The sequence below is a fragment of the Magallana gigas genome, chromosome 4, assembly GCF_963853765.1.
Source record: "Magallana gigas chromosome 4, xbMagGiga1.1, whole genome shotgun sequence".
Classification (NCBI taxonomy): Eukaryota; Metazoa; Mollusca; class Bivalvia; order Ostreida; family Ostreidae; genus Magallana; species Magallana gigas.
The window spans coordinates 36,325,789-36,352,480 of NC_088856.1; the positions used below are offsets into that span (position 1 = coordinate 36,325,789).

Genomic DNA, 26,692 nt, shown 5'->3' on the forward strand with positions numbered 1-26,692 from the left:
AATTAAAAGATTTGTGGCGGGAGATTCAGCGAGGTGAAATCGCGCGCCAGTCGAGTCTTAGCAGACGTTCAATGTTTTCGTTTTGGCGACTGAAAATTGGGGGGGGGGGGGAAATTTCACTGAAGAATTGAAACATGTTAGAATTCCTAAATTTACCATGAGAAAGAAAAAGAAACGATTAGATTTCTCTCACAATGAAAATTTTTACGTCAAGTTGAACTAAATATTTATTTGGGTATCGGTAGTTCATACACGAATTTTCAACGCATGACAACAATTGATAGTCGCACTTTCGGATCGTGGTAAAAAAGAATATATATTTTTTAAAACCATTTTTATCCAATGAAGAAACGTTTACAAGTGCGAATAGTAAAAAAGAGTGAAACAAAAATTGAAAATGGTCTATGTAGAAAAACAAAACAACAAAATGCATGTAAATAAAATACATCTTTATCAATACATGTACATTTAAAAGAATATGTCTAAAAATTTTGCTTACCCTTAAAAAAAAAGGAGGGGGGGGGGGGGGGATAGACGCAAAATAATATCATATTCTGAAAAATTTAAATGACCTTTACCTTGAAGGTTTATGGCATGTTTTAAAGAACTTTATGCTTAACTGATCATACGTTCATCTTTGCTTCTGGCGACATTTTTTCTCAACAAAAGTTTTCATTTTGTCGAATCATTCTTTGGTCATATCTTGTTTATACATAAATAATGATTTTGTGTAGAAGTTTTGCCTTGAAATGACATTATAATTCAACTTTTGCATAAATCATAAATGCATTATCAATAACCTATATTTCACATCATGGAAGACATAATTGAAAGTTCCCCTTGAAAATCGATAATGTTATAATGTTGATATAACAAAACACGAAGTGTCAAGATATCGAATGCATGCATTATTTAACATTCGAGTCTGTTTGGTAATGAAGTAAAATGCAAGTTATTTTTTTTTTAGGGAAGTGGGGAAAAAATCGCAAAGTTGCTGTGAAATTTTTCTCTAGTTATTATTCAAGGACTTTATTTATTTGCAATCTTTGATCACGCCAAGCATTATATATAATTTAGTTTTGGGACTATTTTCCATGTATACTATGCAAACTTCAAGTATTTAAATTTGTTACGAGTTTCTACGAAAGTTTATTTTTTTTACTTATAATCGACACCCCCCCCCCCCCAAAAAAAAAAACAACTTCAAATTAAAAAAAACCCCAACAACTCATTCCTCTCACTGATCAAACAACCTGACAAAAAATTGTTGTCAACGTGAATTAAAATTTACATAATCCATATTTATCCTAATCCATCACAACCCACTTACTTTTAAGATTATCCCACTTCAGTTGCAGCCATTTTTGTGCGTTAATTAGCCGCATCTTTTCGCAGTCGAACACCTGATGATCGGCCGGCCCCATAGCTCCTTGATAATTATAACGCCTTCAACACGGAACTAATTTTATTTTTTGTTATTTTTTTTTTGTCCTTAACTGCCTCTCGACTGCGAGACCACTTGACACCTAAATCGGTATTATAAATACTGACATTATTATTGATCGGTTTGTATATATCGACAAAATACTGTCTGGGAGAACCCATATAGAACCGAGTATTCCCAAGTGAATGATAATAATAGGAACTCCTCGAGAAGATTATAATCCTATTATACCGAAGTACTTGGGGTCAATTCTATGTTTTTATTGCGGATTTTGCGCCTATCTCGCCAGTACACACAGCGATATATGGAATCTTTGTGCAAATTTTTTTATATCAAATTATTGGTGATGCTGCATGGGGACTTTAAGTACATATAAAGCAATATGATTTGCATTAAATTTATATCTTACATCTACTACATACAGGTACTTGCATATCGTGGTCTACTCATTTTTTTTTTTAATTTCACCTTTTTTCATTAATGTACATTTGACGATGCCATATTTTCAAAAATTAAAATTCCATCTATTACCAATAAGCACGATTTGAATAAAATCATAAATTGAATTGAAATTAACAACAAGAAATAACGCTTTGTTTTAATTTGTACATTAAAAAACTCCACGTTCATATGATAAAGCTGGATAAAATGAACTACTTCGTGTCTTGTGAGTTTGTTACCTTTAATTAAGTACATGTAATAGATCTTTATGTGAGTAAAAGATCTTAAATGATAGAACAAATCTGCGTTATCAATCAAAACTGTCAATAATATTTCATACACCTCGCCCTTGCCTTTCAATTACTCATTCGTAAACAAGGAAATACAATTGATATTTGACTATTACTATCAGTTACATGTATATACAGAAGAAAAAGGGGGGGGGGCTCAATCAAATATAAATCAATTTACTCGTCCATTAGATATAAATCAGTATTTAAATGACCTGACTTTCTCAAACGTGTGTATTCGTAATAAAATTCATTTTCTAACATTATCATGAATGTAATTCTCAAAAAAATATTTAACTTAAGGATATGATGACAATAAAACAAATTAAAGAAATTATTGGTGAATTTCGAAATATCTCAATACTAAACATCATTCAAGTTCAGGCATATTCTATATATATAAACGCCTACTGAATAAAATGTATGCTACAAAGATAAAATTGGGAAAATAAATTACACTTATAATTAAATGTAAGACAGATCCTGCAAAGGTTTGGAATGCATGGCATGCGAACAATCGACAGATGCTCAAATACACTACATTTTTATTGGAGAGAGAATAATACTTTTTTTTTAATTCAGAAGTCAAGAAGTACATGTAATTCATTAAACTTTAATTAAAAAATTCCTCCTCATTTATTCTTATTGAAAATGCTGAATAGACAAGAGTATAAAAGTTAACTTCAGAGTTTGTTTGCCCTAACATTAACCGATACCAATACGCTTTCATAATATATGTTTACTTTTTGCCAGACCTATATTGTGCGAAAGAGGAATGTGACCTTTTGTGATAAGATTAATTAGTTAATTTCATGATAAATACGTATAAATTCTGCCAAAGCACTAGATAGCTTATAGACCCTTGTATGTTCGACATGCAGACGATCGCACGTACCTGTGATGCAATCCAGGTGTAGACGTTTAGCGGGTTTGCCGCGTTATTTAACAAGGCACATGCAACATTTATACCGCGTGCCTCGAATAATCTTTTACAAGTCTCAAAACCTACTTTTTAGCCTATGCAAAATCTTTATAGATAATTGCCGAATGAATTAAAAAAAAACATGCCTTCAGGAAATCTTTCAGGGCAGGTAGGGTACGTTCAAGGCGGGTTTGTACTTAATTTCTAATTTAAAAAAAATTACACCTTTCTGAAAAATTTAGGAGTGGTGGTGGGGGGGGGGGGGGGGAGGGGGCTGGGGTGTGTGGTGAGGGTTCTGACCCCCTGATGATCAGAGCCCCCTCCCGCAATTATTAAACAGCGCATCGCAGTTTACAAAGTGTTAAATGGGTAATGTATTGTCTGCAATCTGCAGTTGAGATTGACATAACATGCATTCTGGTTTTCCGATTCACCACGCGGATACGTCGCCAAACTATTCTCATAGTTTGCCACAATTTCCGTACCATACAGAGAGAGCTAATGAACCAAGTATATTGTTCTCGCTATCGACCAGGAAGAGTGAGTAGCACAACATGCGTATATTTTTAATTTTTATACGACAATAAAATATAAAATATTAACTCAGCTGAAGGACAATTAAAAACACGTCTCTCTCTCTCTCTCTCTCTCTCTCTCTCTCTCGTTCGTCTCACCTTCTTCAAACGCCGACTCGGATATAGTCCTTACACGTGGATAAAACAATTTCCCGTACAAACGTCGCACGGAATCACCGTCTAGCCCCCCACCCCCGGGGTAGCCATGCCCGTGGGTCATTGGATCCACATCATAGGTCCCGTCCCAAGATCTCACCCTCCGACGAGAACCCAGGTCCAGACATGGGGCACTGTTTTGCTTCTGCAGTATCCGCGACCTTGGAAAATTCATTGCACCCGACACACACTAAATCATAATCCTAGGGTTGAATGATATTCGTTAAGTATTTACTCAATACTATAATAGAGGGCCATCTCATTCTTTTTCTCACTCTCACATTCTTTAATAAAGGAGGCTAGCGGCATAGATTTTATTCTTGATCCTTGTGTGAAAGATACTTCTCCCGAAATCACTGGTCCAAAAAAATCATCTTAAGTCCCTTGATAAAACACTTTGCCCAGCTTTCGGCGCCATTTTCTAATGTTTCACCAACGAATTAATTTCCTAAGTGCTTCAAGTCTCCGAGCGAAGCAATTTCCACCAAAATTGTCTATACTTCTTCACATTGTAAATAATTCATAGTAGCGAGAAAAAAAAATGAAGAAAATTTTCGCCAAAATAAGTGGCGGATCATCGTTAAAAAAAATGGTCCCTTCAAATACAACGCTGCAGATTAATTAATTGGCCCTCTCCGTTTGTGGTCACGATATCATGTTCTCATATTTTTATATCCAGTCCACACATGATGAAATTTTGGCAACATCGGCCACCGGCGTATAACATGCAAAAATAGTTCGCCCCTCTGTCGATCCTGAGCGCGGGGTGAATTATCGCGACAATAGACCATTGATCACGTACAGAAAGGAACAAATTGGATAAAAGCGACAGTCTATGGATAAAGTGCAATATGCCAGATTGGCTTCTATTGTGGAGTGAAATTGAGAGGTGTAGCTACGGTCCCTCCTCATTGCAAGACCCAGCTAGCCGCACACACAAAAATCTCTTATTCTAATTGGAAAGTCTACAAACATATATTAACGAGACACGGATTAAGAAATCCCTCCTAATCGGTTTCGTTCTGGAGCAAATCTGCGCCTCCAGTTGGAATTTCGTTACCTTTATTTTTTTAAATAAACAATTTTGAGTGTATTTGTTTGGCTTAGAAAATCCGGCGTTTCAATTCTTGAGTATGTACTCTATACTCTATCACTTTAAACAAGTTGAGAAGTATGTACATTTTAATTCCCCCCGAGTTTCTTAAATTTATATAAAAAGAAAATAAATATTGGCTGAACAATTTTAGAGGACTAAGAGAGATTCTTGAGATTCGATAATTAACATCATAACACTTGTAAATTTCGTCCTTTTCACACGTACCCGTGATATACACACGGGAAACATTTTTCGAAAATGACCCCAACTCTCGTCTGAGATTAAAAGTCGTGTTCTGATTTGGACAGTTTATCACCCCCCCCCCCCCCCCCCCTCGTTGTCTGCCAGGGCGACGCTAAAACCCGCAAAACGTCTCTCAAGACAACGAAAATTAAAGCCCCCCTTGTGTGACAAAAGAGGTCAAAATAACACGGAGTATCCGTCGCTGATAAAAAGCACAGGACTGGAGCCACTCAAGAGAATGAACACTGAAGTTCAATGCTTAATTTTCCATAAAAATTCAACGCTTTTGATAAGCGTATCGGAGTTATTTGACCCAGGTATATTATACGTGTATACCTATAGGTTTTTGCTTTTGTTTTTATTGCCAACGTGATATTTGACGATGTGAGGAAAGATGGTGTGTATTTTTGTAAACATCTCAAGATAACAGAGCATTAACCTGCTCAATTATCTCTGATCCATTAATTCAGGATACGATAACATCTTTTCATCAGGTTTATATGGAAAAAATTGATATTCGAGTCCAATAGGACAGATTAAGTTGAAAGTGATCTTTTAATGGAAAGTGGGTTTTTTTCCTAAATAGTTACGGACGCGTGGGTTGACAAATTATACTCTACTTTGATACTTTTAAAAAAATTAATAAAATTGATTTTAAGTTTTGTGATACTTTTCTTTCATGCAGCCAATTACAATTGATTCGTAAATTTTGTACTTAAAAATATTTCAAAGTTTAAAAAATCGAATTAAAAGGTGGTGGATTGCGTTTCTGAATTTTATGTCATTTTAAAATTAAGACACACATGAACCTTGCCAAGTCAAGTAATATTTTCAGAACATAGACACAGAACCATATTACTTTTATTTTGAAAAAAAAAATATAGTTCAAAGTAGGCGCTCCGCCTGCACAATGGTGCAGGGAATACAACAAAAAGTCATTGAAGAAGATTTAATTAGATTCCTCTGCAAGATTAATAACTACACTATGTTTCACTTTTATTCTTAATCTCAGAGGATCCATTCATGAATGTCATTTTGTCTGTTCTGCGATATTGATGGAATATCATAACTCTGTAAAATGGAGTATTATGACGATTAAAATTGCTGTTTCCGCCTAAACCATTTATAACAGCTCTGTTTGTCCACAAACAAATGCAAATTTGAATCAAAACAGGCAAAAATAAATGATTTAATCAAACAACGTCCGAAAAGACGGACGAAAGAACACAAAGAAAGTTCTTCAACTGTTCTCTAAAGATTCACAAATACATGTACACTGCCAAGATTGCGTATACGCATCAAAAGTTTCAGGATCATATCTCTCTCTCTCTCTCTCTCTCTCTCTCTCTCTTTCTCCCTCTCTCCGGATTTATTGATGTTCGCTCAGATTGTTCCTGAGTTCATAACAATTAGGTCCATTGCGACAGGGACGATGCAACAGAACACAACCAGATCGAGAGGAAAAAAATCAGATTCCCCCGCGGGATTATTTGATATTCAATTTCGTAAAACGTAGAAGGGGCATGAAAAAACGTTGATATTTAATTCCGATATTTATAAATGGTTGCTCGCTAGAAAAGTTTGTGTTAAATAATTGAACGGTCTCCGTTCCAGTCACTATAATATGCATCAGTTTTCTCCCTCGATAGCCTTGATATTGTGAATGCAAATTGCACTTACTAATATATGAATATTATTCATTAATCATTGATTGTAAAACTTTTCAACGAGCATGCAAAGTGATACCGTCTAGTTAAGGTTTTTTAAGTTTTAATTAAAACTGTTGTCAGAGAGAGAGAGAGAGAGAGAGAGAGAGCAGTGGAATTAAAGAGACGGTCGTATATTTAACCCCCTCCTTTTTCAACTAGCAAGCTTGAGGCAGGGATTTTTACTATATATGTACGCTAAAATAAGTTTTGTTTTGCATGCGTATAAAGATAAGAAAATGGGCTAATAAGGATTTAGATAAATGATTGTTTTGGTTTTATCTACGCAACAGATCTACGCAACAGATCCTTTATGGTACACATGTACATGTATATGTATATGTATGTATTCAGTAATGCCTTACGGGGGGCCCGACAAGACAGTAGAAACTCGAACTTAGAAAATGAATTATGTGCCAATTGCTTCAAGAATGATGCATAATTAAATTCAATCACCATGTATATCGGATGAAAGAATGCATGGGACCAAATAAATGATCATCCCTGTATTTCGTGGTCAATCCCTGTTCATCATTCTAAAATCTCGCGAGAGCGAGAAGAAGGCCAAAGCGACAGTAAAAATTTGCACATTTCACCTTATTAATTGAATTTTTATGATTCATTCGCATGAAAATTTAATCACAATGGAGTTAATCTATCAGTTATAACATAAGAACAGTCTGCAACGTAATGATAACCCAGACTTTCTGCTTTAACCGCCAATGAACACTTGATTTGTATTTTTACTTCTTAAATTTCATATACATGTACTAGTACTTATATATTTAATTAAAGAGAACTCGAGCCCGAGGTACTTCGGTACATTGTATGACCAGTAATTCAGGGGGACTATAATATCATACTTAGATCTATATTTGTCAGTGCCTTTGTCTGTGATAACACTACGTATCAATTTTGTACAATACATGTACAGTCCAATGAATTCCAATGACGTATACTGTAGTTTCATTAACATTTAAGGGTATCAATTTTCGTGGATAAAGTGAAAATCGCGGTTTAAAGGATACATAAATTCGTGGCCAATGACCCTATCAATACAAATTGTTAGTAGAAATTGCACTTCAATGAACATTTAATTTCATGGATAAACTTAACAACGAAATCCACGAATATTTGTATTCAACGAATATTGATGAAACAACGGTAATTGGGGCGCAAGCGGGCTTTGCTTATTCATATTCAAATCTTCAATCGTACAATTGCTGAAAATTATATAAATGTAAGTAATTAGGAATCATTCTTTCATTCTTTGAATATTATGAGGTGATAATTTCGGTCGGGGCGTGATCAAATTTATTGGATTTGATCATGCCCCGACCAAAATTATCACCTGATGATATTCAAAAAAAGATTCCCTATTCCTTGAGTTCATTGAACATGATAAGATTTTTCCAAGGGGGGGGGGGGGGGGTCCGAATTGAAATTCGGAGCGGGGTGGGGCTACAGTAATTAAAAAAAAGAATAATTCCCAAAATCATGAAATTCCTAATCCGACCCCCTCCCCCCTCTAGATCCGCGCATGCCTGATGTCTTTTTTGGGGTGGGGGTTCCTATCCTCAAGCACCTATGGTTTACATGTACATTGTGACATCTGAATGGAAAAAAGAAGACTCTCTATGTTATGCAAAAAATATACTTAAAATCCCAATGTCAGAATTGATACTATGTGACAGCACACTTGCTAACGGGGAACATTTTTTTCCCAATGAATATGGTAATTCTTTGAGCCTGCATAAAAGTAAATTGAATTAATATCATAAAAGGATAAAAAGATTGAAATGATTTGCATACAGCATGCATGACAGAGAAAAATGCAGCAGAGCAGAAGATGGACTCACACGCGAAAACAAAGTTGCCCGCGATCAATTTTGAAGCATTTGCCTAGACAGAGTGTAATGATAATAAATGCTCCATTTTCAAAAGCTTTTTAATAAAAATGTATATTATCCTATTTTTTTATTATTCTAATGGGTTTTTTTTTTTAAGTGTAGGTTGACATGTACGTCTACATTGTTATATATATTCGGGGTTGTTACATGCATATATAGGTCTTCACATCATTTTTGCATTACACGCATGATAAAATATTGCCACAATGCAATGCAGACTTCGCAAAAAAATTGATTTTATATGCATATCTATATGCATAAATATCATCAGCAGATTACTTAGGCAACATCTACATTTGTACTTAATTATACAGCTCATACATCTCATAAATATGAATGATATAGAAAAATGGAAATGAAATATTAAGCATATATATAATCCCTCATAGATGAGCTAGAAGCAATTCTAGCTCCAATATTTTTCTCAGTCTTTAATTTCTTTTCCTTCTTTTTATCCGACAAAAAGAAAAGGAATTCTTGCATCGCGGTTTCGGAAATGTCAGATATCCGTTCTAATCGTTACCGAGTGATTGATGTTTATCTGTATCATCAAGCAAATATCATAATCTGATAGCATATCTGTTGATATCCTGCCTCAAACTGTTTGAAATATTCACGTTTTTATTTGCTACATGTATATCACACCTTTAATCGATGCATGCTGTAGATTTCTTTTCTTTTTTTTTCATGGAATTTCAATATTGGAATGATTTCAAAAACATATTCTATAACGTTGCAATAATTCAAATGAATATTAATGTCGGAAAAAACCATGCTTTTTTATTCAAGACCACTGTTCTAAAAAATGAAAGCAAACAATGTATAATTATTATATTAATTTAAAATTTTAATATAGTAAAGTCACCTGATATCTCTGGAGGAGGAGGAGGAGGAGGAGGAGGAGGAGGAGAGAGAGAGAGAGAGAGAGAGAGAGAGAGAGAGAGAGAGAGAGAGAGAGAGGGGGGGTGTGGGGTGTGGGGGATACCAGGGAATCAATTATTAATTTTTGATCATCTTAAACAGTAAAAAAAAAGTGCTATATATCAAATTAGTTACAGACTGATACACTTTATGCCAAAGGTATTCATATTGATGCAACATGTAAGTCCTCTTGCCCACATTTTTCTTGATTCAATTTCAAAACAAGATAATACAGAGTGATTAGATACCCCAGGTCTGAGGATCCTTGAGTTTGAAGTCAGATGAAAATAGAATCATCAGAAGAATCTCAACTAATTTGTTCTAAGAGGGCGGGGGAGGGTCTGGCACATGAAAACGTATGACGAGCGATCGCAGCATTGTTTACATACCGTTACACCATTCCTTATAATTGTCAAATTTTTATTCCAGATTGGTTTCTGATGCGCAGATGTTTCAGGGTGATAAAAAAAAATTACATCGTTCTCCAAAACAGTTACACATTCAGTTTAAAGATGTGCTTTATATAAATCGATTCTTGTCGTAAATGCCAGTGCTAATTACAATGAAATATGAAATTGTCTATCGCGATCGAAGAAAAATCTTTGACGCGGCCAAAAATCCTACATTAAATTGTCACTGCCAATGACAGAATAAGTGTTTTAATAGTACTGTTGTATTGAAGATTATAGTGCAAACTGTGTATGTGTTAGAGTTACATGTACGATTTAGAACCATTTTAACAAGAGCTTGGACTTTGGGTAGTTGTGTCAAACAGTAATGTGACGTAGGCCTGTCTATTTCATTGCTGGCCACTCAGCCATGGCTCTTTGAAATCAACAAGATTTGTCTGGCTTTTGAACTAAGAGTACGCAGTCGGTGCATATTTCGCTTGAAACCGCGTCATTTTAACTTATTTTGACGCAAGAAATAGATAGCTACGCCCAACCGAAAGTCCAAGGTCATGTTAAAATGGTTCTAATTAATTTTTTTTTTAAATTCCCAGTATTGCATGTATGGTCCTTTTCAGATAGTCGATACACTGTCGTGTAGGCCGTGCGACTGGCAACCATGTAAAAAGACTACATGTAAAAAAACGCTTTGCAAATTTGCTATTGATTTCGTTACTGAGTGATTGACTTATGGTTAAATGATGGCGATCTTGTGAGCCTCTATTTAGATATAATTAATTGGATGATGAAGGAGTATGAAGGTCTACGTCCTAGCCAAACAATAAACTCTCGGGCCAATAACAGAAAACCTTTTGTAAAAACCTAGGAACGTCTACACACAAAGTATCATATGGCTAGATTCGAGGTGAACGCCATGAAATCTAACGGCATACATTTACTTGTACCTTAAACTTGAAGACAGAAAAGTCAGTCAACTTCATGGTGGCAATACATCATATGTAGATGGGGCAGCATATCTTTTATTGACAAAATTTTAACATTACGTCGAGGTGATTTTCCGAACATTGCAGAAAAGTCCCGAAAAATTGCGAATGCAACCGAACAAAAAATATATATTGCTTGTACATTGTATCTTGTAATTTTGACTATACATCAGTCAGCCCATCAGAGCCATATCTTAGTGAAAATCGGGCTAAAGCCTTCTTGCCCTTCTTAATTATCGCGCATAGCATGGAGCAGATCATTCAATTTGAATTACGTTATATCCTTTAAAAAATGGCGCATCTGAAATAAAATTTGAAAAAAACACTTTGCGATGAAAAAAGGGAAATTAATATTGAAATTAAGTTTTAAATAATCAGCTCGATACCACGAACCACAGGTACTAGTTAAACATATCAAACTAGGACCATTTTAGTTTGGTCTGTGCACATACTAGTACATTGAATTACTGACCATTTACTTACAACAGCTCTTAATTAGAGTACAACGCAACCAAATTGTAGTAACTGTTATACATGTACTATGACTTTCTTTGACCTAGTACTAGGTCGTGCCAACTACTGTTAACAACTATATGACATACTATAACTGTCATAGTCTCTAAGACATTGCTGGGTAAACCTTAGAGACGTTTTGACACGTATAATTCCTCTGCGTTCTCCGGTTGAAGCGCGGCATACATCGTGTACAAACTATGGAAGACAGATCAACACGGTTATACAACCGAAAGAGACAGGAACCTTGCCACATCTCAATGATATTATTTACATTCAGTATACGCGGGGGTCTACTGCTGCTTTGTTTTTGTGGTGTTATGTTTTGACACGAAGTCTTCGCACACAACAAAGGGAAAGGGGAGAAATGGATGGATATGAAAACAAGCACAAAGAGGGAGCTTTCTTTTAAATACCGGAAGTGCTTTGTAGAATCATGGTGTCTGGTCTTCTAGAATCTGTCTCTCAGTACAGAAATGTCATAGAGCCAAAAAAAAAAGCGACAGAGGGATCGATTTTAGAAACACCGTAAAACAACGTAACTCTTACAATGTATTTTGTCCAATCTACTATTAGCTATTCTTGTAGAAAAAAGATCGTTGAAACATTTACATGTAGATCAAGATCCTGATACAATGTACACTACATGTAGAATTCTTTATCTCCTTACATGTACATGTGTATAAGATTTCTAACTTAACAGTAAGTGTTGATGAAATTAGTGCAAACATTTGTTCTACTTGTAATTTCATTAGGATGTGAAGTCCTATGAATAACTAAATTAATATGAAACATTTTATAAATAAACACATGTGAAGACGTTTCAAAGGTATAAGTTTTAGACTATCTATCCAATACATGTACCTTCAAGTAAAATAAAAGCCTAAAGCACTCTATGCATACGTGAAAATCAGTTGCTTCTTTTGTCACCTAGTTTCATCGGACTTGTTATCAAGTTTGGTACATGTAACATTACGACGGTAAAATTGGTACTGTAAAATAATGCACGCAAGAATTTATCTAAAAAAAAACCATTTTGCCTGATAACAATGCCAGTGCCAAGGTAGCACTTTTGCACCCGTCTTAGCTGCATGTATTGAACAATTCAAATACAGGTGTATATATGCCAAATGATAGACCTTTCTTTAAGGAGTTTATAACTACTTTGTTATCATACCTTTCAGGTGAGATTCTTACCTTAAACAATAAATTCGTACTGGAAAATATTTTTTTTCGATAGGATTACCGAGATCAAAAAAAAAAAAAAAATCCTGAAGGAGTTTAAATTCCGATAGGATTTAATCAAAAGCCATTAGGATTTTAAAATCCGATAGGAAATCTTGATTTCCTACAGGATAACTACCTAGTCAGTGACAGCTTGTCAGTGTTTGAAACAAATTCCTGCAGGAAATCATTTTCTCCTAAAAGAAATTTAATTCCTATTTGATTTTTAGAAAATCCTTTAGAATTTTCAATATTTCTTGCAGGAAAAATATTTCTCGTGTGAAAATTATTGTTTTTCTTATGGAATATTAATTTTTAAAGGTAAATATCTCACCTGTCAGGTGAAACACACTTAAAATCAAAGTGGTTATATACTCTCTAGACAGTGGTCTATCATTTGGTATATTAGGATGTTTTTTACAAAACTGCATCCTAAGTAGGTGCATAATTATCACTTTGACACTGGCATAATTATCCGACACAGTGTTATAAGTGAAATACAATATAAGTACCAAAATGCAACAATGAATTAGCGCTATAAAGTGCTCCAATTGATAAGACCATAATTATACTAATCCCAGATAAGTTTTGAACAGTTTGCTTCATATCATTGCCGATCTCGAAATGAAGATAGGAAGAAAGTTCGATTATTCTTTTTTTTTTCTTTACGGTTGTCGTTTACTTTTCTCACGTTCATATGCATGCGACTCTAATCAATTAAATATGGATTTCTTACTGCAGTACAATTGATATACCATTTGACGAAACATGTATTGAAAATTTTAAAGCTTTTATAATCGTCACGAAGAAAAATCAGTATTTTTACATAAAAATTAATATTTCACTTATAAATAGTTCCACAGAATCCTGACAACTGAACGAAAACAACAAATAAAATCGAACATATAATAACATACATGGGGTTTTCTGTAAAGATTTCCCGCGTCACTTACTGTTGCCGAGTGCTCGAGACTTCCAGATTTTGGACTTGACTTTCGCGTTGACGACTTGGACCCACTTCAGCATCCCCGAGGAATTATCACCGAGCAAGAATAGCGACGTTTAACGTAGACAGGCATAAGGAAGCTGCCGGGATGAAATGATCCAATAAAATGGCTGTGAAGAATACGCAGACGACACAACAGACTTGCTTAACTAAGCTTGTTTGACGAAAAGGATTTTTTTTCTTCAAAGAAATAGTGTCCAAGATGGTGGAATCTGATAACAGGTGCGCGATTTACACACAAGCACCATGTCTTCTCTTTGAAAAAAAAACCATAACCGTTAAGGAGCACAATATTATCCAACACCTTTTTCTTCTTAATTTTTTTCTTTTACATGTTGCAGAGCATCTCGATTCAATCGTTATACTGGATCATCATCAAAGCATGGTGCGTGTTACTATAGCCGAAATATCTATTAATACATCATTCCGCATCAGCAGCTATGCAAAGGAGGCGACACGTCTATTTAACAGAAACAATGTCATTTATGTGCGAAACGAGCAATTCTGTGATTAAGTTGTTATCACTATCTCAGCACTTAATTATCACCAATCTGCGCTTCGACGGCAGCAATAAAATGAAAGACTCCTCTCTCTCTCTCTCTCTCTCTCTCTCTCTCTCTCTCTCTCTCTCTCTCTCTCTCTCTCTCTCTCTCCCCAAGAAGCAACAGACGATGTTATTAAGATATATAGACTTTTATAAGAAAAATCGAACGATGTTAAGATACATAATTATTTTTAGCATACATCCCCCCCCCCTCTCAAGAAAAAAGAGAAATTTCTGATGGCAAAATGGCCAAAAATTACTTGGGATGCGTTGAAACTTGTGTTTTACCAATAGACGAGCCGCCTACACATGCATAATACGATACCGCCATTGTATGGTTAGTGATTTGTTTGGAGAAAACGCAGACCTCATTAGAGGAAACTTCAAACCCGAGGCTAATTAAACACTTGTCATGCATTTCCAAGGGCTTTTCGTAATTAGCTTGGCGGAAATCAATCATCTGGGTGGAAAAAAAATTGCATAGCAAGATGGACAACTCAAATAAGTCAAAATACACGATTTAACTGAGCATTTTTTAAAATCAAAATTCAAATTGGAAAACTATCCGGAGTTAATAAGATTCTGTATTGGGCTTCAGAAGTCCCAGATTAAATTCAGTTTTTAATTTCAATTGTATCTATTACATGTACCTTTAAAGTCCAGAAACTGCAAACTGGGTTTTTTTTACTACATGAACCAAAAACTTACTGTTCTGAAATTATTTTTGGTGTTTGTTTGCCCTTATAATATTCATAAATTCCCCAAACGTTGACTATTTTGAATGTTAGATAACTCTTAAAAAAACAATTTTCAGTTTTATGTTTGAATGATTTATTTTTCATTCATTCATTCATATTTTATTTCCCTCATATGAGGATTATTTCAGAACATACAATTATACATACATGCAACACATATAATTATAAGACAAAGCATAAGTATTTACATATATACAAATAATGAAAAAAAGGGGGGAAGGTCCTACACGGGGGAGGGGGCACACACATACACAGGTTATGCTGCTAACATTCGGTTAGGTTGAGATTTGAGGGTCTGATTGTAGCGTGCAGCAGTGTCTCGGATGTAACGAAAGTTAAATATATGTATGTATGTATGTATGTATGTATGTACATGTTGCAATAGGCGGTTTTTGTAGGTCAAGACAAACAGAATTAATAAACATTTATTTTTTATACACAATAATGCATGGATTGGCTATACGTCACAGAGACATGATTGAATATGCATGGAATATTTCTGTCCGAAAAAAAAATCTTGTATACATTTTTAAAATTAATATGATGTCGAGAAAATTCTTGCAATACATCTCATAGCATTTGTTTGGAACTTATAAATAATTATCTTGTTGATAGTTTTATATATGGATACTGGTGACATTATTATTGCGATGAAATGTTATGGTGTTTTTTTTTCATGTATATAGATTAGACAGCAGCAAAATCGAGAAATAGAATAAATCATAACGAAAAGACATACAGTGTTAATCTGCCCTTGTCACTGCTCTATAGATACCTAATCTGTGCTTGAAGATAGGTATGTAAAGGAATACGTGTCACTGGCGTCGGAAGCAAAATGAAAGTGGGGGGGGGGGGGGCTAGACTAATCCTCAGAAATATTGAGAAAAAAGTAATTCCCAAAATCATGGAATCTTTCCTGCGAGAAAAAGTGTGGGGGGGGGGGGGGGGCTGAACCCTCTATCATGCTATGTTTCTAATGGTTAAGTATAACTTTGCAAAAAAAGTCCCCCCCCCCGGTTCCGACGCCTATGCGTGTATATGATAAGACATATAGATACTCATCAATGTCAATGATTTAAAAGCTAAAATATTAATGTCCAAAATTCTAAGTAAATAAAGCAAGCAGATATGTGAGAGATTACATAATATAATCAATAACTGGTTACATCCAATTTCAAGGAAACTCTTCTTTTTATCAATCGTACAGTCTTTTTACCGGTCATTTCCATCGCCGGTCTGTTTCGATTACTTCTTCATCAGAGCTAAACTCGATGAAGGCGAGGCTAATGGAATAATTCCGGGGAGGGGGTAGTTGGCGTTTTCGAGGAAAACGCGAGGGGAGGGGGGGGGGGGGGGGGGTAGTAGGGGGTGGTAGATGGGTATATGTTTATTTGTGGTAAAGTCAGTACGTATGAATTTTCCTGTCGGGAATGGGGAGGGGGTGGGGCCCCTTTGATCCCGTTTTTTTTAATCAGCACAAAGTTAAGACTAGATTAATTCCGATCGTTTGAATTTTTTTTACAGGTCGAGATGCGGTTATTCGTAAATACAAAGTAATCATCTTCAAATTTGTGGCTGCTAATTTTTGGTAGTGTTTAAGTCTCGCAAGTTCATTATGAACGCAACTTTAACGAATAATGAATAAAAACTGCTTCATTTTGGTTTGATGAATAAAATTGATATATTCATTTAGGAATAACAACGAAGATAAGGCAAGGAAGAACTATGACACAATCACAGAATAAATTCATGATCAATTGCAATATATGATTTAAAAATGAAATATTTACATGTTGAACGTTATCAACATATTTATGGAGACGGAAGCGTCAGAGCGTATATTATTCTAATCTTCACTCTAAATCTCTCATGAAATGAGAAGAGTCCTAATAAAACGGAATTTTACCTTAAATCATCTCAGACTTACTGCATATTTATTTTTTTTTAAACAAAATTCATGAAATCTATATTGGTTTTGTATCTCACATGAACAGCAATATGCCATTACTGTGTAAATGGCCAAAAAAAAAAACCCCAAAAAAACAAAACAAAAAAAAAAACCCCAAAAAACACACAAACGTCTGAAATGCATTTTAACTCATACAGCTTATAAATATTGCAGATAATTCCATCTAACTTTGCTTAATTACTCAAACAAATAACTTTTAAAAAAAAGGAATTTAAAAAAAATAAAAATTGAGATACCATACCTGGAATAATTTGAAAATTTCGATAAGTATACCACTGCGGTTTTTCAGTCCAATCCATCGATTCCAAAATCAAACCACCAAAACAAGAGCACCAATGTTGTGTGCCCTGGTTAACTACATGTACATGTAGTACTTCTCTCTCATCACATCAACAGTACTTAATGCCCGCTTGTACCATGCAACCATAATTGCAGTTTGAGCGCTTTTTAGATACAACATTTTTATATAAATATACATGGAGGAACAACGTACAGTTTGAAAAAATCAAAAGTTAAATACTGAATTTCCATAAATATTGCCAAAAAGGCACGGGAGAAATTGTTTTTTAAGACGGTACCCATTGCGTTACTGGTTGTTTGAATCACGTGACTCTCTGTGTCACGCTGATTTTCCCGCCATGTGTCGCCATGGAAATGTAATAATAGACGTTGGAGAACGCAATTAAGGAAATTAAATCAGAACATATACAACACTTCTGGGTCAAAGTCTACTGGTAAACTTGTTAACGCGATGTTGTTGTTAAACAAATATGCCCTCGATCATCGTATATTTTATCTTGATAAAACCATTAAAAATAGAAATAGGTAAAACATTATCTGTTGACATTTGAAACATTATAAAATACAAGTTAACGATTTATATGTTAGAATAAATCGAAGAAAATTTTTATATGTAACTCTCTCACTGTCTCCCAAACATTTCAAAAAATATTTAAATAATCCTATCGCATGTATAAATGTAACATGCAGCACGATTCTTCAAAATTAAAAAAAAGTTATTGTGACGGAGAGCTCCAAAGGGAAAAATTGAAGCAGCCAGAAGATTTTATTCAATTTAACACATGCGCGGATCCAGAATATGGGGTTTTTTTTTTTGGGGGGGGGGAGGGGGGTGAGGGGATATCAGAGTTGCCTGGGATACCTATTTTCGGTAATTTAATCTGGTAAATTTTAGAAATTTAACTTTGAGATCGAAGGGAGAGGTTCTTGATCCGACCATTCAACCCCTTATGTTTTCAAGCAGTCGAAATTGGGCAATCACTTTGCGTGTCATTATTCTGGTTAATACGAAAAAGGCGTCAGTACAAAATGTTGTCTCGACGAATCTTACACAGATTCAGCATATTAAGCAAATGACACAAACCTTGATTTTGAACGAAGTCAGTCAGATTTAAAAAAATATGTATATGTACATAAGTCTGCATTTTAAATGAATTTGTTCATTTAACGACACAACAAAATAAATTTTTATTCACCCCCCCCCCCTTTTATAGCTGACAAATCAACAAAGTTATAAAGAATCTCTCTCTCTCTCTCTCTCTCTCTCTCTCTCTCTCACAATTTTTTTGCCTTGAGTATTTTTATGTTTCATCAGTAAAAAGATCATAAGCAGCCGTGAAGGAGAGAAGTGTGGTGAGTATGATAAGGGAGCCGAGTGAGGCACTCGCTTCTGCCGTTTATTTCTGGAATATTAGCCGGCGCTCGTGCGCCATTGATCAGATTCTCTGCTCCCCAGCGGTGGAAAAATTGTCAGAAATTTTCTCAGAATTCCAGTCTGTTTTATGCAAACCACGCAAACAGTGTCAGCCACTAAATTCTGCGACAAAAATCTGCATTGATCCACTGAGGAGGAGAAAATAGTAAATGTGACGTCACAATCGGCAGGTGCCCGTTTTCCGACCAGAATACATATATGCCGATCGAGAAATTATAAGGTAAATTGAATTTAAACAGTAGAGTTTACGAGTTTTTGGTTATAACCATTTATGATGTTGATTTTATAAATCATAGAATTTTTTCCCAAAGAATTCCACATTTTGATATTCGATTGTCAGAAAGTGCTTCAAAATGCAACAAAATGCATATATAGATCTCTATCGACCAGCATGTATATGCACCAATGAGTTGACTAATTTTTTTTCCTTTCTCTCCTAATTCATAAGTTATCACACTATGTCATATACTTATGGAACGCCTGCTTTATAAAGATCGTGTCGAGAGATATATCTACTTAAGGGAAACAGTGTATTGTAATTGCATACAAATTCAAGTTATATGAATAAAATAAAAGAAACACATACATGTATGCGTGTACATGAAACTTGAGAAATGAAACCAGGAAGTTAAAAATAAATGAATGTATGCTACAATATGTGGTTTACTAATCTTATCTTCTTAATCTATCCATTCGTGACTGACAAAAAACCCCTCAAAAACAAATGAATATATCGGACATAGAAAAGACAAATAAAATGTTGGCGATCTATTCTGTCGAAGAGATGCAAATTGATAAAAACTGCTTCTGTTTGCAGTATTGACTTCCTACACATTCCTGGGTCCGCTCGAGGAGAAAGCGGAATCTGGTTAACGATTTTGCGTCAGTTAGTCGAACTCCCCGATTGATGTTTCATGTGTATTTACACTGAACTTATTTCCCGCATATTTTTTTTTTTTAGAAACAAGCTCGAGTTAATCCGTAGATGAGATGCAAGAGATATCGCGAAGTTTTCGTAAGGCAGCTAGGGCTGTATAATCTCTCTCTCTCTCTCTCTCTCTCTCTCTCTCTCTCTCTCTCTCTCTCTCCTTAGACGCTATTGGGTTTTATCATGACAATGATGCTTAGAATGTCACTTAGAACCGCGGATTACATAATTTGCAGACACAGTAAACTAGATAATTACGTACACAGCGGCCAGTTATTCCCTGTAATTACCGAGTTATTAGGATGGAACTTGGTCATAATTGCAGGGCACCTAGTGTGTTGGGCAATTAATCCTCTTCATCGGTCGATTCATTTTTTAAAAATTCTTAAAGAAGTGAAACCAGGCATATATTTCTTCCGTAACCCGAGCTGTATGTATATACATGTACACCGACATTCATATTAATTTACCGCTATCATACGTAAAAATCTTAAGACAAATTACTATTGTGTCTTATTGATGGACCCTTATGGTACGGAAGACCCTGTGTAATTTCTGTAACCATATCTCATTCATCGACGGTCATTATTGATCTAAGAATTCCCAGGATAAACTGATGCCAGTTGGTTCCCCGAGTTCGTCTTCCCTCTTGCTTCTAATCAACATTTTATCATTTGAAGATGTGAGCAAACCAGACATAACCAAACCATAGGCTAGGAATGTGAACTTCAATAATATAAAAAAAAGTCTCTGATTTTTAACACATTCACAATGAACTAATGTTCACCTTTCGATGCCTTTGGACTGCAAGCAGGTTTTACAGCTCAAAGTGATTTTTTAATTTTTTTGTTTTACAGATCTCCTAAAAATGGCGGAAGAAGTTAATATGGACAATTTCGAAGAGAAAATAACCTTCGGAGTTGATTTGGTCGAGGCTGCTTTGAAACAACTGAGTATTATAAACACTATAGAAAACGACAACCGATTTTGTGATGAAAAGTTTATACAACGCGCAGTGCAAAGGTACGAAAAATACTGGCTCCCTCTAGCGGCCGAAAACAAGGATAAGATTTTGCCAGCGCCACTGGACGTTGAATGGGTGTGGCACTGCCATTTACTTTCGCCTGTGAACTACGACGAGACTTGTCGTGAAATGTTCGGCCAAGCGATCGATCATAAACTCTTCTCCAGCGCTGAAAGAGAAAAAGAAATTTCAGTTGCCAAGATCCTGTGGAAGGACAAGTATCCGGATGTTCCGTTTGACGTGGAGGAAATTCCGGAAGAAGTTTCTGAGTTTGAAAGTAAGATAACGTACGACCTTCCAGGTGCCGCTAAACGACAGCGAGGATTTAATTACCAGGTGTCTTTACCACATTTTAAAGACAAAAAATATCTTGAGGACGCCGTCAGGCGATACAAGAAAATGCTTTACTTGAAACTGAAGAACCCGGGGGAATTTTTGGTTCCATGTTACGACATGGACCTCGTTTGGCACTCGCATCAACTTCATCCGAGTGTTTACAAACAGGATACAGAAAAGGTTCTTGGGAAAATCTTCAACCATGATGACTCCGTCGTTGATAGAAATCTAGGATCAAAACTAAACAAAGCCGACGAGAAAACGCGGAATCTTTGGAAAGAAACCTTCAATGAGAATTTTTCGAAGGCAGGAGCTATGTTCCGGGGGGATCCGCCCTACGACTCTTTGACACCTCCGACTAAAGAAGAAGTCCGGGCATTCTCGACCAAGATTGCAAGCATTAACTTCGATTACGTAGAAATAGAGGGATTACCCGATGAACTGAGAAAGTTTAAAATTAAAATTCATTTGATGGCGAATGAGAGGGAAGGCCCGCAGGTCGGGGCACTTAGAGGACCAAACAGGAAGTGGGACAAGAAGAAAAAAATCAATTTCACTTTTGACACAAAATCATACAATAGCGTTAAATTGACTCTCCTTGAGATTCACAAACCTCTCTGCGTTTCGACTTCAGAGCAACTTGGTCAGTGTGTGTTTCAAATGTTAGAACACGTGGAAAACGCACCTATCGAAAACGAGACTGAAATTTCGGAGATATTGACAGTAGATGAGGAACGGCAGATTCGTATACAAATAAAGGCAAGCGTAAAACTTACGGCGAAAATCGGACCCTGTTTACTTTTCCTGAAAAACGGGAATTACGATAATAGAATCTGCATCATGCCTGAACATGTAAAGCAAATGTGGGGACCAATTCCGTTACCTAGGTTACCGACAGGAAAAGACAACCAATGCATTGTTGCAACACACAAGTAATCATTCAATTTGTTTGCTCAACATGCATGCGTGAACCCAGATTTTTTTTTCCAGAGGATGGTCCGAGAAATACACGATACTTTTGTTTGTCGGTAGGGGAAGGGGGACCCACTTTTCGGAATTTTCTTATATTTTTTTTTTTATATTTTTTGTGATTAAAACTATGAATTTTCTAGTGGTCCGTATCCTCCCCCCCCCCCCCACACACACACACACACACGCGTGCGCTCTTAAGATCCGCGTAAGAATATACGCAATCCAAAGAAAATAATTGTGCTACTTTTTTCAAACAACATGTACAATGTATATAGCAGTAAATCAAGCAAAATATAGCAATCAAGTAATTAATAATTGGATTTCATTTACTTATTGTACGAAAACCTGAACATGTTCCGCTTATCATGAAACTCTTGACTGTTACATGTTCTATTTCGCATACATGTATTTATTTTCAGATTTCTGAATCATAATGGGGATTTGACCTTTACTTGTCGTGTGATACACAGCCTTCCTCTCCTATTGTCCGCCATTCAAGTGTTCTACCACGACAAAATGGCGGCCGTGGGTCACGTGATCAGCACGGATCAACTTCCGCTGTCCTCAGAAGTTTGTATAATTCTATAATTCAAAACACTTAAATTTATGCAATGCATATGGATGAGTACACATATGGAATTTTGGTAATTTATGTATGGTTTTATTTATTAATAAAATAATTACACACTTACATGTATATGACATGCATGTGACATTCGAAAGAAATTGTCAAGTTATGTGATTAATCGTTAATTTGCCAGCATTGACAAAAATGGGTACAATGCAGATATGCAATTTTCAACCGAGTGGAGAAATCAAGACGAGATACTGAAAAGCTTGAATGAAGAGCCTGTGGTTGTTGTTAAAACCCTTAAGTGACAACCGTGTGTTTACGGTGCTACAACTCGGTCGAATGTAACAATAAATACCGTGTAACCTGTTTTTTTCTGCAGGATGCGAGTTTTCAATGTTAATAAATAAATGCATCATTGTTTTTTTTTTCCAAAAACCCTGTCAGATATTTGAAACAAAAAAATTAAAAAAGATCTGTCAGATATTTTAGAAAATATTTTGACAATAGAATAATTTAAAACCATTTATCGTAAAAAAAAAACCTGAATTACTTGGAATTGCATCGCGAAAAAGGGATATATCGTCAGTAAATTTATAACACCCCCACCCTCCCCCGTAGCAACTTGAAAAAAAAGTTTAATTTAAGGTTTGAAGGGTTTGTTTCAGTCATTTGAAGCCGCGACATGCAAGTATTAACCCATAAATAACGAATATTAAGCCATTTTTGACGAAGGACTACTGTATTTAAGTAAAGGAATTCTGGGATGCAGTTGAAATTTCTTGATTCATTTCGAATGTACAGATTTATTTACATGTAGCTACAGCTCGTTCTATTTCCGCGCCTTAATCTATAGAACTAGCTTCTTTCCATTAAATTGCTATATAATAACGGTACCGGTTTTACAGAAAAATCAAAGCAAAGCTTTTTAAAGTTTTCTTGTCTTTATTGCCATTCATTTTTTTGTTTTCTCGGACACTGCTTCATTAAAGCATTGACTTGTCTTACAAAATCTATTGTCCTAGTGTAACATGAAAGTGAAAGAAAATTATCAACTTTCAGTTTCATCTAGGATATCGAATTTTTTTTTTCGAATAATCCTTTTGCTACATATCATAATCAATACAAGTGAAACGCAGTTATCTTTTCATTCTTTGACTAGCATGCTCATTTGTTTTAATAGCTAGACGACAACATGTCCATTTGTTTTTATAGCTAGACGACAACATGTTCATTTGTTTTTATAGCTAGTCGAGCCAAAGAACTGCCCCGCAATAGTCCCTCTGTCTGGACAGAGATCGATTCTGATTAAGAACAAGGAGGGAGACTGGGGCATCATAACGGGACAATGGACGGGATTCCGAAGGGGCAAAGGGGGCCTACCAGGTAACAGCTACGAAGTTTTATTTGAATGTCAGACAATAAACGTGTTTACAATTTACAATTATATTTATTGTAGCTGTAAATGTAATTACTTCTTGCATAAATAAATTATAATGATTATGGTACAATATTTAAATATAAAACTTTGAATTTTATAATGAAAATCACTTTGACAGGAAATAAGCAAAATAAAGGGAGAAGAGGGGTCCCCGGAAGCCCTGGAACACTAAGCATCCGGTTTTTCAAGTGCATCCGGAATAACTGGGATGAGCTTGCTTTGCCCTACCTTACAAATGTGTTTAAATTTCATCTTCATGACGTCGATGTTGACCTGGAGCATGGCGTCATTCAAATTGTCTCAGAAACAAATGAGATTGCGGAAAACTTGACTCTGGCATTTAGCGTAGCTCTGTTGCATGTGCTTTGCCAGCCGCGACCTTTAACCCCGGAAGGAACAGGCGCCACGGCAAATTCGGGAACTCCAATCAGGGGGTCTAAGGAGATTAAACATATACCATCGGAAGACCTCGGACTTGTAGTTGCAGCCGGATACACAGAAAAAACGCCAAATAACCAGTATATATACAGAAAACATGGCGCCGAGGGAGCTTCCGGATCTAAAACGGACCAAAATGGCGTGGGATACATGTACGCCATTGATCCTGTGGACGTCATTGAGTCTGCAGCAGAGGAGACTCCGGCGACTGAAAATCATACTGACCCGACAGACGAAATTCGACCTGCTACGGAAACTGCTGCCGAAAACGGAGACCACCAGACGGATATTCCGGACACGGCCGGATGTGGCGGTTGCGGAGGATGTGGAGGTTGTGGGGGTTCGTGTGGGAGCTGCGGTGCCTGTGGTGGCTGCGGTGGTTAATTGGCAGTGATCTACGTACATTTTAGATTGCTCCTTTACACATAGTCTGACTAATTATTAATATGTTAGGGAGTATACATGTAAGCAGCACATTGTACATGTACTTTTAAATAAAGTAGCCGATAGACAGCTAGCATACATGTATGGATTAGCTTAATCTACTACAAAGTATTATCTAAATTTAGGATATTTGATTTATTCGTCACATATGTGTACAAACCGATGGCTTATTTACGGTACTGTAGTGATTAATTTGTTAATTGATTAAGACTTTTTAAAATTTATTTTAATACTAGTATATCAATATGTAAAGAAGAACAAATATAATTGAATTTGAAAACTTTTGAGAATAACAAAAGAAAAAAAAATCGTATATTAATTTTCTGTCTCCTATGGGGAAGTTGTCAATATATGTAAGATAATTATACATAAAATAATAAAAGAAAATGAATATGCAAAATTAAAGTTTTGATTTTATATATTCAAGTATACAGATTTAAAATCAGTAATTAATTGTTTCTCTATTTCTCCAAAAAAATTGCTTGATGCAATGTTTATAATTAGCTTTTTATATGGCAACTTTAATTCTATAGTTGTTATAATAAATAATTTGTTCATGTTCATTAATGTCTTCATTGTACTTTTGTAGCTGCAGGTCTGCAATTTACGGCGCACAAAAAATTGCGCTAGTTTTGGACTGGTTAACCTTATTTACACACAAATTCAGTGAAAACAATTAGTACCATTAAATTCTTCAGACAATTTACTACTGATATTGTTACTTTACTTGCCTCAGACTTTCTTTAACACATGCTAAGTAACCGACCTCGGAAAATAAAGTATTATTAATATTAATTCACGTCGAGATCGAGAGTCGCCATTTTTACATGTAAACAAACTGCACCACTTCACTTTACAGGGCTGGTGATCGTGTTTAAAAGAATATCAGGGGCAAGTGAAGTGACGATATCTGTAGTCGCCATTTTTACATGTAAACAAACTGCACCACTTCACTTTACAGGGCTGGTGATCGTGTTTAAAAGAATATCAGAGGCAAGTGAAGTGACGATATCTGTAGTAAATTGTGCGAGGAATTTTTTGGAATCAAATATTTGTACAGAATAAGTTCGGAAATGAGATTAATCAGTCCAAAACTAGCGCAATTTTTTGTGCGCCGTAAATTGCAGTTTTTTTTACTATGGGAGGCACTGTAGCTCCCAGGTCGTCCATCCGAATGTTTTCAGACCGGGAGCTACAAACCTGCAGCTATGTACTTTTGCTGTTAATTTTCGTGGATTATTTCTTAATTAAGTATTCAATGTATAACGACCACATTTTGCACCTAATAAATGAATGGCCCGATGATCTTAATCATGATTATATCATTTTGCAGGTGTTATCAAATAAAAATGCTCCACCATAGGAATTTTCAGAATTTTGATTATGGTCCAATTTAATACACCTTGAATTTTGCATTGAAGTCTATGGGCAACTTATGTTTTATTAAGATATTGTAGAAAGTAACTTAAAATTCGTTAACTCTCCTGGTTAATACATACATAAACTTTCTCTTTGTCAAAATATGAAATAAAATGAATCATTTACCGCAGATATTTTGACGAAATTAATTTTTTCTTTTTTTCATAAAGGGGAAATAACTCTTAAAAAAATTTTAAGGTGCAAAATATGTTGTCAGTCAATGTGAATTTGGTTTATTTCACTTTCAATGTTATCTAGGAATACATATTAAAC

The 26,692-nt window shown here is 35.5% G+C and overlaps 2 protein-coding genes across 6 annotated transcripts in view; one reads left to right on the plus strand and one right to left on the minus strand.

Moving 5' to 3' along the window:
* Positions 1-17,425, minus strand: part of LOC105320202 (pleckstrin homology domain-containing family G member 7) — a 43,196-nt gene extending 25,771 nt beyond the window's left edge. The window contains exon 1 of one of the 4 annotated variants that reach the window (XM_066082292.1): positions 17,353-17,425. In XM_066082292.1, coding sequence (XP_065938364.1) covers positions 17,353-17,410 — 58 coding nt within the window. In that variant the 5' untranslated portion in view covers positions 17,411-17,425. Of the gene's footprint in view, positions 1-1,330; positions 1,533-3,771; positions 4,361-13,787; positions 14,087-17,352 lie in introns of those variants that run through there. The other 3 variants (XM_066082291.1, XM_066082287.1, XM_066082289.1) reach the window with 3 other exon arrangements.
* Positions 17,426-18,730: 1,305 nt separating this feature from the next.
* On the plus strand, positions 18,731-26,360 carry LOC105320194 (uncharacterized). Of its 2 annotated transcripts, none has more exons than XM_066082294.1 (5): positions 18,731-19,066; positions 20,632-22,066; positions 22,526-22,676; positions 23,925-24,063; positions 24,237-26,360. In XM_066082294.1, the coding sequence occupies exons 2-5, from the start codon at positions 20,643-20,645 to the stop codon at positions 24,938-24,940; spliced, it is 2,418 nt and encodes an 805-aa protein (XP_065938366.1). In that variant the 5' UTR covers positions 18,731-19,066; positions 20,632-20,642; the 3' UTR covers positions 24,941-26,360. The 2 variants fall into 2 exon arrangements, with proteins under 2 accessions (XP_065938366.1, XP_019919533.3); XM_020063974.3 differs by having other exon boundaries at positions 18,731-18,764.
* Positions 26,361-26,692: the final 332 nt, after the last annotated feature.